This window comes from Camelus bactrianus, chromosome 9 (assembly GCF_048773025.1).
Source record: "Camelus bactrianus isolate YW-2024 breed Bactrian camel chromosome 9, ASM4877302v1, whole genome shotgun sequence".
In the NCBI taxonomy this organism is placed as follows: domain Eukaryota; kingdom Metazoa; phylum Chordata; class Mammalia; order Artiodactyla; family Camelidae; genus Camelus; species Camelus bactrianus.
In genome coordinates this window covers 45,654,778-45,672,281 of record NC_133547.1, presented here as the reverse complement: position 1 = coordinate 45,672,281, position 17,504 = coordinate 45,654,778, and the positions used below count along the sequence as shown (strand labels likewise).

The 17,504-nt window shown below is 47.6% G+C and overlaps 1 protein-coding gene across 1 annotated transcript in view; it reads right to left on the bottom strand.

Annotated features, from left to right (window-relative positions):
- Positions 1–11,007: 11,007 nt before the first annotated feature.
- The window catches only part of ATP1A1 (ATPase Na+/K+ transporting subunit alpha 1), a 29,142-nt gene continuing 22,645 nt past the window's right edge, over positions 11,008–17,504 (bottom strand). Inside the window, exons 15-23 of the mRNA XM_074370255.1 lie at positions 17,196–17,346; positions 16,429–16,597; positions 16,123–16,277; positions 15,641–15,764; positions 14,328–14,473; positions 14,094–14,224; positions 13,711–13,812; positions 11,594–11,685; positions 11,008–11,122 (exon numbers count right to left, since the gene is read on the bottom strand). Of these exons, the coding sequence (XP_074226356.1) occupies positions 11,094–11,122; positions 11,594–11,685; positions 13,711–13,812; positions 14,094–14,224; positions 14,328–14,473; positions 15,641–15,764; positions 16,123–16,277; positions 16,429–16,597; positions 17,196–17,346 (1,099 nt within the window). The 3' untranslated portion in view covers positions 11,008–11,093. The remainder of the gene's footprint in view (positions 11,123–11,593; positions 11,686–13,710; positions 13,813–14,093; positions 14,225–14,327; positions 14,474–15,640; positions 15,765–16,122; positions 16,278–16,428; positions 16,598–17,195; positions 17,347–17,504) is intronic.

Below are 17,504 nucleotides of genomic sequence, written 5' to 3'. Positions count from 1 at the left end.
GTTAATTTTATCAGTGCCATAGTTTTCAGTGTACGGTCTTTTCGCCTCCTTGGTTAAGTTTATTCCTAGATATTCTTTTTGATACAATTGCAAAGATGATTTTTTCTTCATTTATCTTTCTTGATAGTTTGTGACTACTGTATAGAAATGCAACAGGTTTTTTATATATTGATTTTGTATCCTGCAACTTGACTAAATTTGTTTATTAGTTCTAACAGGTTTTTTGGATGGTGTCTTTAGGGTTTTCTATGTGTAGTATTATGTCATCTGCAAATAGTGACAGTTTTACTTCTTCCTTTCTGATTTGGATGGCTTTTATTTCTTTTTCTTGCCTAATTATTCTGTTTAGGACTTCCAATACCATGTTAAGTCAAAATGATGAGAATGGGCATCTTTGTCTTGTTCCTGATCTTAGAAAAGCTGACCTTAGCTGAAGGATTTTCACTGCTGAGTATGACGTTCGCTGTGGGCTTGTCACGGCTCTTTTTATGTTCAGGAACATTCCCTCTTTACCCACTGTGTTGAGAGTTTTTATCATAAATGGATGTTGAATTTTGTCAAATGAATGTCTTTTCTGTGTCTACTGAGGTTATTATATGTTTTTAATCCCTCATTTTGTTAATACGGTATATCACATTTATTGATTTGTGGATGTTGAACCATCCTTATATCCGTGGGATAAATTCTACTCAATCGTGGTGTCTGATCCTTTTAGTACTATTGAATTCAAGGTGCTGAATTTCGTTGAGAATTTTTACACCTGTGTTCATCAGGGATATTGACTTGTTCTTCTCTTGGGATGTCCTTGTATGGTTTTGGTATCCTGGTAATGCTAGCCTCATAAAATGCAAATGCAAGTATTCCCTCCTTCTCTATTTTTGGAAGAATTTGAGGATGATTGGTATTAATTCTTCTTTAAGTGTTTGGTAGAATTTGCACCAGTGAAGCCCTTTGGTCCTGGACATATGTTGGGAGGTTTTTGATTACTGATTCAATCTCCTCACTAGTAATCTGTTCAGATGTTCTATTTCTTTATGATTTAGTCTTGCTAGGTTCTATGTTTCTAGGAACTTATTAATTTATTCTAGGTTGTCCAATTTGTTGGAGTATAGTTATTCACAGTAATCTCTTATGATACTGTGTATTTCTCTGGCATCAGTTGTAATGCCCCCTCTTTCATTTCTAATTTTATTTATCTAAAACCTCTTTTTTTCTTGATGTGTCTAGCAGAGTTTTCCCAGTTTTGTTTATCTTTTTAAAGAACTTACTTTTGTTCATCTTTTGTGATACCTTTTTCTCTATTTTATGTTACTTTTGCTCTGATTTTTGTTATTTCCTTTCTTCTACTAACATTGGGCTTTGTTCTGTTCTAGTTCCTTGAGGTTTAAGTCAGGATTTTTATTTGGGATTTTTCTTGTTTCTTAATGTAGTCATTTATCACTCTAACTTCCCTTTTAGAACTGCTTTTGCTGCATTCCATAAGTTTTGGTGTGTTGTATTTTTTAATTTCTCACTTGATTTCTTCTTTGTCCCATTGGTTGTTCAGTGGCATGTTGTTTAATCTCCACATATTTATGAATTTTCCAGTTTTCTTCTTATAATTGGTTTCCAATTTCATACCATTGTGGCTGGAAAATATGTTTGATATGATTTCAGCCTTCTTAAATTTATGAAGGCTTGCTTTGTGGCCTAATGTGTGATCTATCCTGGAGAATGTTCCATGTGCACTTGAAGAATGTTTAGTCTGCTGCTTTAGGATGAAACGTTCTGGATATAGCTGTCAAGTGTATCTGGTCTAACATGTTAAGGCTGATGTTTCCTAATTGATTTTCTGTCTGGATGATCTATCCATTGATGGAAGTAGGATATTAAAGTCCCTACTATCAATGTATTGCTATTTCTCCCTTTAGGCTTGTTAATATTTAGGTGCTTCTATGTGGGGTGCATAAATATTCACAAATATTCCATCCTTTTGTTGGATTGACTCCTTTGATTGTTATGTAATATCCTTCTTTGTCTCTTATTATAGGGTTTGTTTTAAAGTCTACTTTGTCTGCTATAAGGATAGCTATGTAAGCTTTCTTTTAGTTTCCATTTGAATGGACTGTCTTTTTCCATTACATCACTTCCAGTTACTTACATCTGAAGTGAGTGTCTTAAAAGTAGTATGTAGACAAGTCTTTTTTTTTTTTTTAAATACATTCATCTACTCAATGTCTTTTGTTTGGAGCATTTAGTCCATTTACATTTAAAGTAATTGTTTATAAGTATGTACTTATTACCATTTTGCTGATTATTTTCTGGCTATTTTGTACTTTCTCTGTTCTTTTTTTTCTGTCCTTTTCCTCTCTTATGATTTGATGATTTCCTTTAATGCTATGCTTAACAGTCCTTTCTCTTTACATTTTGTGTATCTGGGATATGTTTTTGCTTTACCATGAAGCTCACACACAACAGCATAAATTTATAACCATCTATTTTACGTTAATAGTAACTTAAGTAGGAATGCATTCTAAAGCTCTACTTTTTTTTTCTTCTTTTAAACTTTTTTTATTGAGTTATAGTCATTCTACAATGTTGTGTCAAATTCTAGTGTAGAGCACAATTTTTCTGTTAAACATGAACACACGTATATTCATTATCACATTTTTTTTTCGCTGTGAGCTACCACAAGATTAAAGCTCTACATTTTTACTCTCCCCCTCCTACATTTTAAGTTTTTGATGTTACCTTTTACATCTTTTTATCGTGTGTCTCCCTTAACTAATTATTGTAGTTATAGTCATTTTACTGCCTTTGCCTTTTAACCTTTATACTAGCTTTATAAGTGATTAATCTGCCACCTTTACAACATTAGATTTTTCTAAATTTTACCATATGTTTACCTTTACCAATGAGATTTATACTTTCATATGTTTTCCTGTTACAGTTAGCACCTTTCCTTTTCAGCTTAAAGAACTCCCTTTAACAATTCTTGTAAGGCCAGTTCTGTGGTGACAAACTCCTTTAGCTTTTTCTCATCTGGAGAGCTCTTTATCTCCTTCAATTCTGAATGACAGCTTTTCTATGTAGTATACTCTCGTTTGGAAGCCTTTTTCTTTCAGCCCTTTGAGTATATCATGCCACTGCCTTCTGGACTTCAGAGTTTCTGCTGAAAAGTCTGCTTGTAGCCTTACGGAAGTTCCCTTGTACATAACAAATTGTTTTTCCTGTGCTGCTTTTAAGATTCTCTCTTATCTTTAACTTGTGATATTTTAATTTTAATGTGTCTTGGTGGGGATCACTTTGGGTTCCTCTTATTTGGAACTCTCTGGTCTTCCAGGATCTGGGTGTCTATTTTCTTCCACAAGTTAGGGAAGTTTTCAGCCATTATTTCTGCAAATATATCCTCTGCCCCTTTCTCTTTCTCTTCTCCTTCTGAGACTCCTATATGTGAATATTAGGTCACTTGATGTCTTCCCATAAGTCCCTTAAGCTATCTTCATTTTTTAAGTTCTCTTTTCTTTTTTCTGCTCTGGTTGGGTGAGTTCCACTGTCCTGTATGTGTGTATGTATATATGTATTTCTTTCTTTCTTTCTTTCTTTTTCTTTTTTTTTAAAAATTGAGTTATAGTCAGTTTACAATGTTGTGTCAATTTCTGGTGTACAGCATACATGAATATACATATATTCATTTTCATCATGAACTACTACAAGATATTGAATATATTTCCCTGTGCTATACAGTATAAACTTGTTTATCTATTTTATATATACCTGGCAGTATCTGCAAATCTCAAACTCCCAGTTTATCCCTTCCCACCCCCTTCTCTGCTGGCAACCACAAGTCTGTATTCTATGTCTGTGAGTCTGTTTCTGTTTTATATATAAATTCATTTGTCTTCTTCTCTCTTTCTCTTTTTTTTTTAGATTCCACATATGAGTGATATCATATGATATTTTTCTTTCTCTTTCTGGCTTATTTCACTTAGAATGACATTCTCCAGGGACATCCATATTGCTGCAAATGGCATTATGTTGTCATTTTTATGACTGAGTAGTATTCCATTGTATAAATATACTACAGCTTCTTTATCCAGTCATCTGTCGATGGACATTTAGGCTGTTTCCATGTCTTGGCTATTGTAAATAGTGCTGCTATGAACAATGGGGTGCAGGTGTCTTTTTGAATTAGGGTTCATTCTGGATATATGCCCAGGCATGGGATTGCTGGGTCATGTGGTAAGTCTATTTTTAGTCTATTGAGGAATCTCCATATTGTTTTCCACAGTGGTTGCACCAAACTGCACTCCCACTGACAGTGTAGGAGGGCTCCCTTTTCTCCACACCCTCTCCAGCATTTAGCATTTGTCTATTGTCCTGTCTTTGAGTTCAGTGATCTTGAGTCTACTTCGTCTAGTTTGCTGTCGAAGCCCTCTAGTTTGTTTTTCAGTTCAGTTATTGTATATATCTTCAGCTCTGTGACTTCTCTTTTGTACTTTCCTGTATCTCTTTGCTGAAGTTCTCTGTTTTCATCCACTCCTCTCCCACGTTGGGTGAGCATCTTGATGACCACTCTTTTGAACTCTTTGTCAGGTACATCACTTATCTTTGTTTCACTGAGGACTTTTTCTGAGGTTTTATCTTGGTCTTTCATTTTTGGAACATATTCTGCTGTTTTCTTCATTTCCCTTGACCCTCTGTGTTGGTTTTTATGCATTGGATAAAACAGCCACCTCTCCCATTCTTGAAAAAGGGGCCTTGTGTTGTAGGAGATGAACCTTATTGTTAAACTTTGCCCTAGATCTTGGTTGTCTCACAAACCTTTGAGATTGTCTAAGCAGCTTATTTTTAGTGGCTCTCAGTAATTGAGGGTGTGCCAAGACCTGTCAGTGCCCCAGAGGAAAGGATCTCAGCACCTTGATTCAGGCTGACTGAAAGCCAGGCCCTCAGGCAGCAGCTTCTGAAGTATGCAAGTAGTATCCAGTCCAGTGGGACTGCAAGCATGAGTCCCATTGACCATTAACACCAGGGGATGTGGATACCATTGCAAAAATCAATTCCTAGATTGTATTTTCCCTCCTGGGAGAAACCAGTCACTAGACACGAGGCAAAAGGAAGGGCAAATGCGGCTTCCATTGCTCCTGGAGTGCATCTTAGTGGGTTCTTAGAAGTGTGCCAAACCGGAAGTCAAATAGGACAAGCCAATAGGCCTCTTTCTCAGAAAGACTTGGGGTGTGTTTCAGTCTGCTGTTTGTGCTGTGCTCTGGGGTGCTGGCCAGCCAAAAACTCTGGTTGTTGCAGTCCCGTGGGACTTAGAAATGCAGGCCCTCCTGGCCGTGAGAGCCAGACGATCAGGGGTGTCCCCTGGCCGCCAGACCTAAAACCTGGGGCACCGGACATGTGCAAAAGCCCGTCTCAGGGGATACTGATGCTGTAGAGTGTGGCAGAGGGAGAGAGCAAAGATAATGCCATCTTCCGAGGTCTCCAGGTTCCTGTAGGATCTGGGATGTGTGTCTAGATAGAAGATTGACGCTCAGACCGTAGCTATCAAGATAAGCCCACAGGCAGGACCCTTTCACAGGGAGACTGGGCTCCTTGGACTGCTGCCTCTTGCTGGGTCCTGGGGCGTGATGGCTATTTAAGAACTCTTTCTCCTTTGGTTACAGTTGTATGGGACCCTTGAGCATAAGCCCCACCAGTCCCCAGAGCCAGGTGGTCTAGAGGTGTCCCTTGGGTGGCAGCCACAAAGATCAGAGTGTCAGAGGAGGGTCGAAGCTGGAGCAAGGTGAAGGGACAGCGCAAAGATAGTGCCTGCCAGCCTGCATCTCCAGAGGGACACAGGCAGCCCCCCAGACCTGTGTCAAATGAGCTGCCTACCCTCCAGCTGATGCTTTAAGATCTGCAAACAAGCCTCTTTCACACGAGGTCTGGATGCCTCTCAATGGGCTGCCTCCGTGCTGGTCTCTGGGGTGAGTGAGTCCAAACATGCAAGCCCTTTAAGAGCTGCTTCTCAGTTCACTCTCACCTCGTGGGTCTCAGACATGAACCCCCATTGGTTTTCAAAGCTGGCCTTTTAGGGAGCTTATCTCTCAGGTGCAGATCTTAAAAGTTGGGGGGACCTGATGGGTTCAAACCCTTTGCTCCTCAGGGGGTAGCTCTGGGTTTTGGGTTCCCTTGTCATTGCTGGTTGGGGGGTGGAGTTTATGTCGAGATTGTGTCTCAGTCTTTGTCACCTGCTTCTGCGTGAATTTTCCCTCATTTGCCTGATATGGAGGAGTTGCTCAGCTAGTTTTTAGGTTTTTTTTCAGAGGAAATTGTTCCATATGTACCTGGAGGTTCAGTGTCTGTGGCAGGAGGTGAATTCAGAATCTTCAAGCATCATCATCTTAAGCCAGAACTTGCCCTTCTCTTTAAATATGGAGCATTGGCCACTGTGCCAAGCGCCAGCTTCTCTTTTTAAGGCACTGAGCTGAGACCAAGGATAAAATGGGAAAGAACAGACCAGCTCCCGGACTTCATGGAGCTTATAGGTTAGCAAGCAAAAATGGGTATTAAGTTAATTATTACATAATTGAGTAATAAATAGTTAGAACTGTGGGTTCTGTGAAGCGGAGTACTAGTCAACTACCTAGTAGGTGATTCCAACCTAGCTGGAGAGCAGGAAGGGTTTCTTGCGAGACTGAGGCCCAGAATGGGGATTGGAAAGCTCTGGAACCTAGGCCAGTCCAAGGACTTGTGTCTCTCTGTGTCTCGGTGTCTGTGTGTAGATCTCCTCATCCTCCCCGCCTTCTTGGGTCACTTGCCGTGGTCTCCCAGTCCATTTCTTGACATCGTAATTCCATTCATGACTCTTTTGTTTGTTTTAAAGGAGGTACTGGGGATTGAGCCCAGGACCTCATGCATGCTAAGCATGTGCTCTACCACTGAGCCTATAGGCCCTCCCTGTGACTCATTCTTAATATTGTCTAATTTCCAACTTGAATCTTGAGAGACGGAGAGAGGCCCTAACTCAAATTTCTGGGTGTAGATTTCCTTTGGGTGGTGTCAGCTCCAATTCAAAATCAGAGACTGAAGGGGAGGGTGAAATGTTATGCATAAGGCTGCTTGGGCAGCAGAAGAAAAAGTCTGGTAATGAGCATTTATTCACTCAACAAGCACTGATTGTGCCAGATGTTGGGGAGGGGAGGTCTGGTCCGTGTGCTCAGGAAGTCTAGTTCCCTGGTAAGGGGATGCATCGTTAAACAGAGGCCTCAGGGCTACAGTAAGGTATGTGAAAAAGAGGGCCCACGGAGCTTTTCCCAAGGAGCAAGGCCTGAATGGTATTTGGACAGGTGAGTCAATTAGCCAGGAGACGGCAAGTCAGGCCAACGTTGGGTGAGTTGGAATGAGGACTTGGAAGATGGCAGAGGAAGCTGTGTGGAGCACACTGAGATTGCCCCGGGGGTTGAGTGGCTGATTGGAGACAGGTTTATGGGCTGAGGTCAAGGTGAAGACATGAGTAGGGAGAGGCAACCAAGTGGAGCTTAGAAGATGGGGTAGAGCGATGGTCTTGGTTTTGACACGCACCAGAATCACCTGCGAGGCCTATTGAAACCGATCACCGGCTCTCTCCCTGCTCCCTAGAGTTTCTGATTCAGTAGATTGGAATTAGAACATGCATTTCTAACAAGTTCCCAGGTGATGACAGCCTAGGGATAACACCTGGAGAGCCACTGAATTAGAGGAAGGCAGAAAGGAAGGAGACGGCCAGGAGGCTGTGGCAGATGTCCGGATGTGAAGGACAATGGCGGCAGAGAAGGATTTATAGCACCAGCCACTGTGCTAATCCCTTTACAGATAATCTCCCATAATCCTTTTAACAACTCTGAAACACCATCCTTGTTCTAGAGTAAATGAAGCACAAACAGACCAAATTCTCTGCCCACGGTCAGTCAGTGACAGGGCCACTGTGTCCAGGCTGCAGACACAAAGCCCGTGTTCTCAGCCACCACGCTGGGTCCAGCAGTGGTTGGTGGCTGGTGGGGGTGGCGGGGGCCCCTGCAGCGAGGGAGGGGAGAGAAGTCTCCTGGGGCTTTTAGGCTTCTGATTTGGGCAACAGGGTAGCAGTGGAGCGTGTTCATTTTGAGGGACCTCAGGTCTGTCTTTGGGGTTAGGATGCTATTGTGTGTTGTGCTCTTTCTGAACGAGCACAGGTACCCAGGGGACACCTGGATCTATGGGCCTGGGGTCCAGGAGAAGGACCAAATCGGAGAGTTGGAAAGCATCATATGGATGACGTGTCGTGAACCGCCAGGAGGAATGAGGCGGGAAGTGGGTGGGGACCTCCCTGAGAAAACTAGCAGCCAAGGGACAGGTGAAGATGAGGCAAAAGGGAAGGAATGGCCAGAGGTGAGAGCAAAAGACGAGGCCTCTGGTCTTAGGAGGCGTGAGATGGAGTCAGAAGTACCACGGATGGATTTAACAATCAGGAGGTCAGTGGCGACCTCAGCCAGGACAATCTCAGTGGACTGGTGTTAATGGGAGCCAGCAGGAGAGGGAGGGATGGAAAGTGCAGGGAAGAAGTGATGGTTACTCTTCTTAGAAGCTTGTCCATGAAAGGAAGGAGGGTGAGAGCTAAAGAGATAAGCAAACAGCAAGGACGTTGAAAATGACTGGCAAGAACTCAGATACTGATGGCCAAAGGGACGTGTGGTCAGAAGTGTCAGGAGGGCACCTCAGAGGGTGGTCAAGAGGGCATTACTCTGGAAGTGTCTGGAGGGCATGGGGGGGGCATGGCAGGGGGCATTCAGGAGGGCTCCGCTGATTACAGGGGTTGACAGTAGCTGCGGTCGGTTTTCAGGAACTGTTTCTGTTGTTTTGGAGCGAATTTTAGTTCCTACTGACAGGGCTAAGAGTTTGAGTGTGAAGGGGTTGGTATGAGGCCCCAGCACCAACTCTTGCTGCCTGTAGCAAGTTTGGGAAGACCTGGCCCTCTCATTGGCCTGGCTTTGGTGCCAGCTTTGCCCATCGTTTATCTGTGGTCTCCAGGTCAACCGTTTGGCTGTCATACTTCTTACTCAAACGACTGTTGAACAGAAAAAGGCAGATGTTCTGGTGGAAAGAAGCCAGGATGGCGGACTTGGCCTCGTCCTGCTCTGCCCTCCCTCCCCGCGTATTCCCAGAAGTCCAGGGCCGTGTACAGCAGCCCTGGGCAGGGAGCTGTCTGGAGTCACCTCCAAGCCTACGGTTTTGGGGTGCTTCAAAAGCCTTTAAGTCAGGGAACACCCATGACCTTCCTCAGCGGTGTGCTCGCCGGTCAGCTGTCCAGAGGTGCCGGAAACAGGTGTATGGGGAGTTAAGAGAGGGGACAGAGAACCCCTGGGGAGGTTGTGCCACAGGGCTAGGCACACAGGGTAGCCTCATTCCTGGCCTCAGAGCTGAGTCAGCGATGTGCAGGACATCCTCAGGGAGGGCCTGGTTACCACTTGTCTCCCAGCCTGCTTAGCCTGAGAGCTGTCATGCTTAGCTTCATCCTAGTTTCCTTATGCTGGGCTGAACAACTCTTTAAAAATGAACTGCCACCAAAAAAAAAAAAAAAAAAAAAAAAGGCGGGGTGGGGAGGTAGGAGTGAGGAAAATAACTCAGTGGTAGAGCGCATGCCTAGCATGCACGAGGGCACGAGGGCCTGGGTTCAATCCCCAGTACCTCCATTTAAAAAAAAAAAAAAGACTTCCCTCCACTCCAAGCATGGAGATCATTCTGGAAGAAGGCATCCCAAGACAAGACGGGAGGACCTGGTGGGTTGGGTTTGGAAGGCACAGACCTCCTGCCTTCCCAGCTCCCCTCGCAGGAGAGGCTGGAGGCAATGACCCGCCAGCATGTGGGAGTCACCTGTTGCCCTCCCACCTGCACATGGACATGAGTAGCACAAGAGGGATGAGCAATGAATTAGGCTTTTCAGAGGAGAACAAACAACTTGAACCCCATCTACAATCATCTGGCTGATCGTGCTTTTTGTTTGGACCCAGACGTAAGGACTCATTGTATCTGCTTGAAGCAAGGACAGCCTTGAAGTGTAGGGAGTTAACAGCACTCAGGATGGATTACTGAGCGATGGGGCCTTTTACACTAACTCTTCAAAAGCAGGGGGGAGTCTTAGACTTGACCCTGAAGTAAACAGCTCTCTTTTACCTTTTTATTCCTAAGTACCCCCTGGCACATCACCACTCTGAAGCGGAGCTGTCTGATGCTGTGCCAGGAGGAGCAGGATCCATGGAAGGGAGTACACTGCGAGATGCACATGTGCCCTGATTGACTGTAGAGATGTCGGTTTCTGCTTCTCAAACTTTGGTCTAGACACACATGGGGCTGTGGTGATCTGAGAAACTGCAGGTGGGGCTGTGACCAGGACGGGAAGAGAAGGGTCTCTCTCCTCTGAGGGTCTGAAAGTTCTTTATATGACAGGTATGTCCATCAAGAAGCAAGATGTGAAGGCAGCAGGCGGAGTTGCAGCGACAGCACCCGCAGGAGCCCATGGGAACGTGGGTCAGGTAAGCTCATCTACTCAGACTACAAGAATGTGGGCAGAAAGCTTCCTCTTAACCCAGGGTTCTCAAACTTGAATGTGAGTCAGAATCACCCGGGGACTTACTGAACCGCTGGTTGGGTAGCTCCTGGATCAGTGTTTGCTGTTACAAGTTCCCAGGTGATGCTGAACTGCCAGCCGGGGATGCATGTGTGGGGAACCACCATTCCAGCTGGACCCTGCACAGATATCTGCACCCCAGAAGTGATGCGGGCACTAGACAAGTTCCATTATAATAGCCATCTTTATTTGTAAAAATCCGGATATAAAATGTATTCTCTCAGTCTTTCCAAGTTTTCCTTTTTACAAAAACAAAAAGGCACGTGAAACTTTCCTCGCAGTCGTTCCCAGACGATGTTTCTCAGGCAGCCCTCCCCACCCCCCGCCCCCCATTTAGCCACATGCTTCATTCCAGGACATCTGGCTCCCCCACATGCTTCGGTGCTTTCCTACCAGGGTGGAATTCCGGGACTGAAGTACACAAAAAGGGGGTGGGTGGTGGGTGCAGAGTGTGTGGCATAATGCTCCGAGGCGTGCAGGAGGGGGTCTAGTAGTAGGTTTCCTTCTCCACCCAGCCTGCGGGCAGCAGAGAGACAGACAGAAGCTTCAGTCAGTCTTCCTCCCCCGGGAAGGGAGGGAAAGACAGGGAAGGGAGGGAAAGACAAGAAGAATGGGCCAATGGGGTGGGGTGAGGTGTTTAACCAAATTCAATATGGGACCCTTGACTGTATTTAGTTAAGTGTTTTTAAGAGTGTTTTTAAGAGGAATGTGTTAATTGGAGAGATGGTTTGGATTTCGGACCAAGTTTCCACTGCGTCCTATTTGGTTTGTGTTTGGTCAGTTCTGATTCCTCAGCTGGGACCTCCGTGCTGAGGATGGGCTGTCCCGGGAGTCAGTTTACCGCTGGCTTCCAATGGACTTACTCAGCCAAGCAGGCTGACTGTGGAGGAGCCCAGACATTACAAAAGGAAATGTAGCAAAAGCCAGCAGAACTGCAGCTGGGGCCCCCCGCCCGCCCTCCCCCCAACTAAAAATGCCTGTACTTACCGCCAGGGCGTCGCCTGATGATGAGTTTTCTGACTTCATCATACACGAAGATGAGGAGAGAGTAGGGGAAGGCACAGAACCACCAGGTAGGTCTGGAAATGGAATCAGGGGCCAATTTACATGTGAACACGAGTCAAAGGAAGAAAGAGGAACCGCGCATCAGCACACTGACAACGAGGAGAACAAGCCCAGCCCAGGCAACGGCCGAGCCCTAACAGAGCGCGTAATGCAAACAGACGGCTGCTCTGTGTGCGCAGGGCCCTCAGGGGCAGGAGATGCAGACCGCCTGCCCAGCTGTAGCTGGGCTTCTCTGAGAACGGGCTTGTAGGTCAGCTTAGAGTTTTTTGGCGATGATCTCAGCTTTTCTGAGGACGCTCAAGTATACCTGTGGCATTAGGTAAAGAACTGCCAGAGCGGGTCACAAATAGTTTAACCATCCCCTGAACTTGGTCTCTGACAGTGGAATTTGGGACAGTCAGGTGAGTACTGAGTTCCAAACATGGGGAATGAAGACGCTGAGCTCTAACAGAGATCAGGGCCTTTGGGGGCCCAGGGGGTGCCGCCACTGTCTCCAGCCTGGAGATGGGCAGCCTCCAATGGAGGCCAATGCTTTCTTGACTACCAGCTCCCCACAGCAGCCACGCGGGGAAGGCTGTCCCAGGGCAGAGCCCTGGCATCTCCTCCTCCTGTCTTGTGTGTCCCCCACAGCCACGAGAAGATGACCTCGTTTGAGCTGGGCACCAGAGTGACTAAACCGCCTTCCACGCTGGACAGAACCTACTGGGAACAAGTTGTCTAGTCGCAGCAAGAGGTGACCGGAGGCACCAGCCTGCTGTTGTGAGAGTTTTGATTTTGGCCTTTTAGAGGCCTCCCAGCCTCCTCTGAGTAACCAGTGGCCTGTGATGACAGAGTTCAGCTTGGACAAGGCTTGACCTGTGTGCCGGCTCTGGGCAGGGGGCTGGGGATACAAAGTCAAAAAAGATGCAGTGGTCCGTGCTCTGGAGATTCGAAATCTATGGGGTGACAACAATGGCAAAGCGGTGCAGCTGCACGCGCCCAGGAGGCGGGACCACGTGGGGACAAGCCCCAGGAGAACTACCAGGATTGATGGGGTGGGACGGGAACAGCCTTCCCAAACATGCAGGCAGAGGAAGAGCACCGAAGTCACTAGCATCAGCTTGGATGGGTGTTGGGACGGGCTGGCACGATGAGCCCCTGGGCGCTAGGCGACCCCAGCGCCATAGTCGGGAAGTTGGTGAAGCCAATGGCACTTGGTTACTTTCAGGATGAGATCAGTGAAGAGGGGTGAGGGGAACAGACTAGTGAGAGTCCAGAGGGATCTGGGCAAGAAGCTTGACTCACAGGGTCCCACATTCTGTGGCTTAATCAGGTTGCAGCTGCTTGACCGCAACCAGTTAGCAGACACCACAAACACACTCAGTGCTCACAATGCTACTGGAGTATGTGGTAAATCCTGTATGTAAAAATTCAAGTCTGTTGAATATTCAAGTGCAGAGCTGTTCACTGCATTTAAGGCCAGTCAGGTTCTGGTCCATCTGGACTCTCTCATTAGCCTGTTCCCCTCGCCTCCTTTCACTGATCTCATCCTGAAAGTAACCAAAGACTAACACCCAGTTTCCTCTGACTGACTCTGCCTGGGATCCACGAACACTACCTGGGATCGCCTGTGAAGCGAGAGGACCTCAGATCTGCTGCTCCAGCTGCTTCCTCTGAGAGCCCCCCAAAGGTGGGGGGGTTTTGCTGTGAGACGCACAGTGACTGGGTCAGCAGATCAAGATCTGAACCTGCCGCCAAACTCCAGGCTACCCTCGCTGGCCTCTCAGGACAAGGGGACTGTGGTGGACTCGAGTGCTGGGCACAGTGAGCTGGCGAGCAATCCCTGGTCACAGAGCCCGGTGGCCACACCGAGGCCGAATCTTAAGCGCTAGATTCGCTGGCCTGTGCTACCAATGAGTCAGCATTTCCTCACTTTCCAGGACAGAGGAACTCCTGTACACATCACCCAAAGGTTCTGAGAGTAACGGCTACTAATGCGTGTCAGAGAGGAAAAGCCACATTGGCTATTTCACACTTTCTGGAGCTAGAAGACGACTTACTTGAGGGGATACATCCTCAGGGCCACCCCCATTCCAGGGCAGTAGGAAAGGAAGGCAGCCAGGGCCGTTTCTTCGAAGAGGCCAAATATTAAGATCTTGTTCCTAAAAACAAGGTTGGGGGGAAAGTTTAAAAATGCAAACAGAAGTATATCTTCTAAAGTTGCGTGTTGCATGGCAGGTTAGCGTCTTCATGTATTACTACTGAACTCAGGTACTCGGGGTCAGAGGAAAAAGCCTAGAAAATTACATTTTGCTTCCTACATGCGCTCTCAAAACAAGATTCCAGAAACTCTGCCTTGTGTTAGGTGCTGGGTTTTTTGCAAAAGGCTTTGACATCACCTGACCCCTTCTGTGAGCCAGGACCCCTGGCTGAGCCTACTCACTTCATCCCCTGCTGGAAGACCGAGTTCCTCCTGGTCTTGCAGATGACCAGGTCGGCCCACTGCACCACCACGATACTGACGAAGAAGGCCGTGTGGCAGGTGAACTCCACGATTTTCCTCTGCTCGTAGGTCTGAAACGCACAAGGCAGACAAGTGAGCCTGGCTCTTTGCCAGCCATCCCCGGGGCTGGAGGAGTCCCGTCCGGCACTGGTCAGGCGGGAGGCCCTCACTCACCCACTGCTGCCCGTAGCTGTCCTCCACGTCGTTGACCCAGCGGTCATCCCAGTCCACTCGGATGCCCAGCAGGTGAATTGGGAGGAAGCCGTTCTCGGCCAGAATCACAAAGTAAGTGAAGAAGCCCCCCAGGGCCTGGATCATACCTGAGAGGTGGGAAAGACCACTTAAGCGCCAGGGCCTGGTGCAAGGGCATCGCCCCACGCCTCATCTGATCACGGCAGCAGCCTGGGAGGGGACTGGAGGGAGCGCGATCGCCATGGCCCATCACTCACAGGCTAGGATGGTGGGTCGGAGGACGTGGGGCACACTCCTCGCCCAGGCCTGCTCCACTCTCAGTCACTTTCTAGGGCTTAAAAGGGGGTACCCGGGCCTGGCTCTTAAACTTCCACCTCTATTATCCGATCACCTCTGCTTCTGTCAAGGTAGGACCTTGGGGGTAAAAATCCTTTTCCCTCCTTTTTTCATGTCTGAGAAATTGTAACTTTTCCCCCCATCTCTCAGTTTTCACACATTACCTCCCTGCTGGCTTCTGTGGAAACGGTGAATGTGGCACTTTCTGACCCAGTCCTTATCTTCCCCTACGCTCAGGACCTTTCTCCCCCGGGATCCAATCCAACCACACAACCCTCAACGCCCCAGAGTGGGATTTCCTCCCCTGGCCTGGACGCAGTCTTCCTTCTGCTCAAAATTAGGTCTTTCTGGCCATCAGCCAGGTACTCTGTTGTCGGAAGCAGTCAAATCAATCTTTACCATATTTCCGTAACATACTCCTTCTGTTCCCTCCTACCCAAGTGCTCACAGTGATGCAACCCATTACTCCAGAAGAGAACAAACTAGCTGGTGGCTTCCCCAAGTTTTAAAAGGCATGGGCTCTAGGATCAAAGGGCATGCCCACTGCCTACCACCTAGACCTCCTGTTAGCTGGTCATGTTTATGGGTGGAACAGAAATCAAGCCAAAGCCAAACCCTCAAAGCCTAACTCTCATCCACATTAGCAAAAGATACTGTGTTTCCCCAGGAAAGGCCGCCTCTCGGTTAACAGTGCAGCTCCCTAGAACCGGGCCTGGCATGTGAAAGGCCCCAGGAGCAGGGGCAGCCTCTGCTCTCAGGCAGAGGCGAGCCCCATCGCAGGGTGCTCGGTCTAGAGAACTCCGGTTTCTGGGCAGACAGCAAAGGAGTTTTTCTCACATGGAAGGGAATCTAAAAAATCCCTACTCTCACCCAAGGTCATGGCTCATCCCAGATTTGAAAGTCACCCCACATCTGAGGCAGACGCCACCGCTATAGACACAGGAGATCTGCCGGCTCACCGATCTGTCCGTAGGCCATGCTGATCAGCCGCTCGTTCACGAGTTTGTCAGTTTTGGGGTTTCTGGGCTGTCTCTTCATAATGTCACTTTCTGCTTGTTCATAAGCCAGGGAGATGGCAGGGACCTGGGGAGGAGGGATTTAAAGTCATCAGAAACCAGCAAGCTGATGTTGGGAACCTTCTAGTCTAAGATTCTTGCCCTCCCTTAAAAAATCTGTTTTTATGTTTTTCATAACAGATATTACAAGTCCCACTTAAAAAAAAGTTATACACAAGGGAAGATTCCTATTTGATAAATGGGTATTGACAGCTGTCCTGAGGAAGGATGAACATTGATCCTTTGATGCTGAGGCTGTGACACACTGGACAGATCACTGCTGAGAATTTCTTCTGACAGTGGCCACGCGGCTCCTGGGAGCACCGCAGGGAGCCCAGTGCCACACCTGAACACTGTGAGGTACGGAAGCTGGGACACGCACTCACCATGTCCGTGCCCAAGTCAATGCAGAGGATGGTAACAGTCCCCAGGGGTAGTGGAATGTTTGCAATAATAAATATCAGGAAGGGGGTGATCTCTGGAATGTTACTGGTGAGGGTGTAGGCAATGGATTTCTTCAAGTTATCAAAGATCAGACGACCTACGAAATAGGAGAGCAAGAATTTTTTTTTTTTTTAACTGTGTAGCTTTAACGAGAGGGACAATATCCCCATAAGTGCACAGCAATGATCACTCTGCTCAGCAGCATCTGGACGAGGCTGCAGTGAACGCTTCCCAGGCAGCATGCTCACCTTCCTCTACTCCAGTCACAATTGAGGCAAAGTTGTCGTCCAGGAGAATCATGTCGGCAGCCTGCTTAGACACATCAGAGCCAGCGATCCCCATGGCCACCCCAATGTCCGCCTTCTTCAGAGCTGGAGAGTCGTTGACCCCGTCGCCAGTGACGGCCACGATAGCGCCCTGCCAGGACAGGGAGGGGTGTGGGTTAGGGACAGCGCAGCCTAGAGAGGGGGATGAATGAGGTGTAGCCTCCCTTCACCTCTTGGTACAGACACTGCTCCATCCCCACCAAGACTCTGCAGAGACTCAGAACCATCTTGGCCAAGAACGCACAACAGCTGCTACCAAACCCCAGAGCCCAGTAAGTGACAACACCCATGTTCCCCACTTGTTAACAAGAGCTACTCAGTCATGCGCACTTTGGAAAGCCCCATTCCTTTATGCACCAGCCCCCCACCCCGGCCTTTTCAATGTATGGGATGAGAGTCCCCTGGCCATGCACACCCCCAGTGTGGACGGGAGGCCCACTCTGCTACTCCAGGCGAGTTCTGAGGCTGACTGGGTCACGGTGAAGGGAGGAGAGGACGTGTCTCCGCTACACCATGACCCAGTCACTCTTCTCTGTGTGCCTGGAGCTTCTTACTGGCACGCGTAGACTGACACTGAGAAAAGCTGGGTCGTGTTTCCACCACTGTTGCTTTGTTTTTTGTTTTTACTGGAACGGCCACCACTGAGGTCAGTGGCGCCTGGAAGAGCCCGGTCCTGGCTGGGTGCTGACCTGTCTCTGGCAGCCTTCCACAATGATAAGCTTCTGCTGTGGAGAGGTCCTGGCGAACACGATCTCGGTGTGGTACTTCAGAATGTCATCCAGCTGCTCAGAAGTCATGTCCTTCAGATCGCTTCCATGTACCACGCAGGCCTTGGCATCCCTACGATTACAACCAAAAAAAAAGGTCACCAGTCACTTCACCAGCTCGGTGCCCGTCACCACGAGGGCATGTTGTCACGCTATGCAGAACACTGCCACAGAACACAAAAGCCAGAGGACACTGCCCCCAAGGTAAAAGCGTTTACCTGAGCAGTGTTT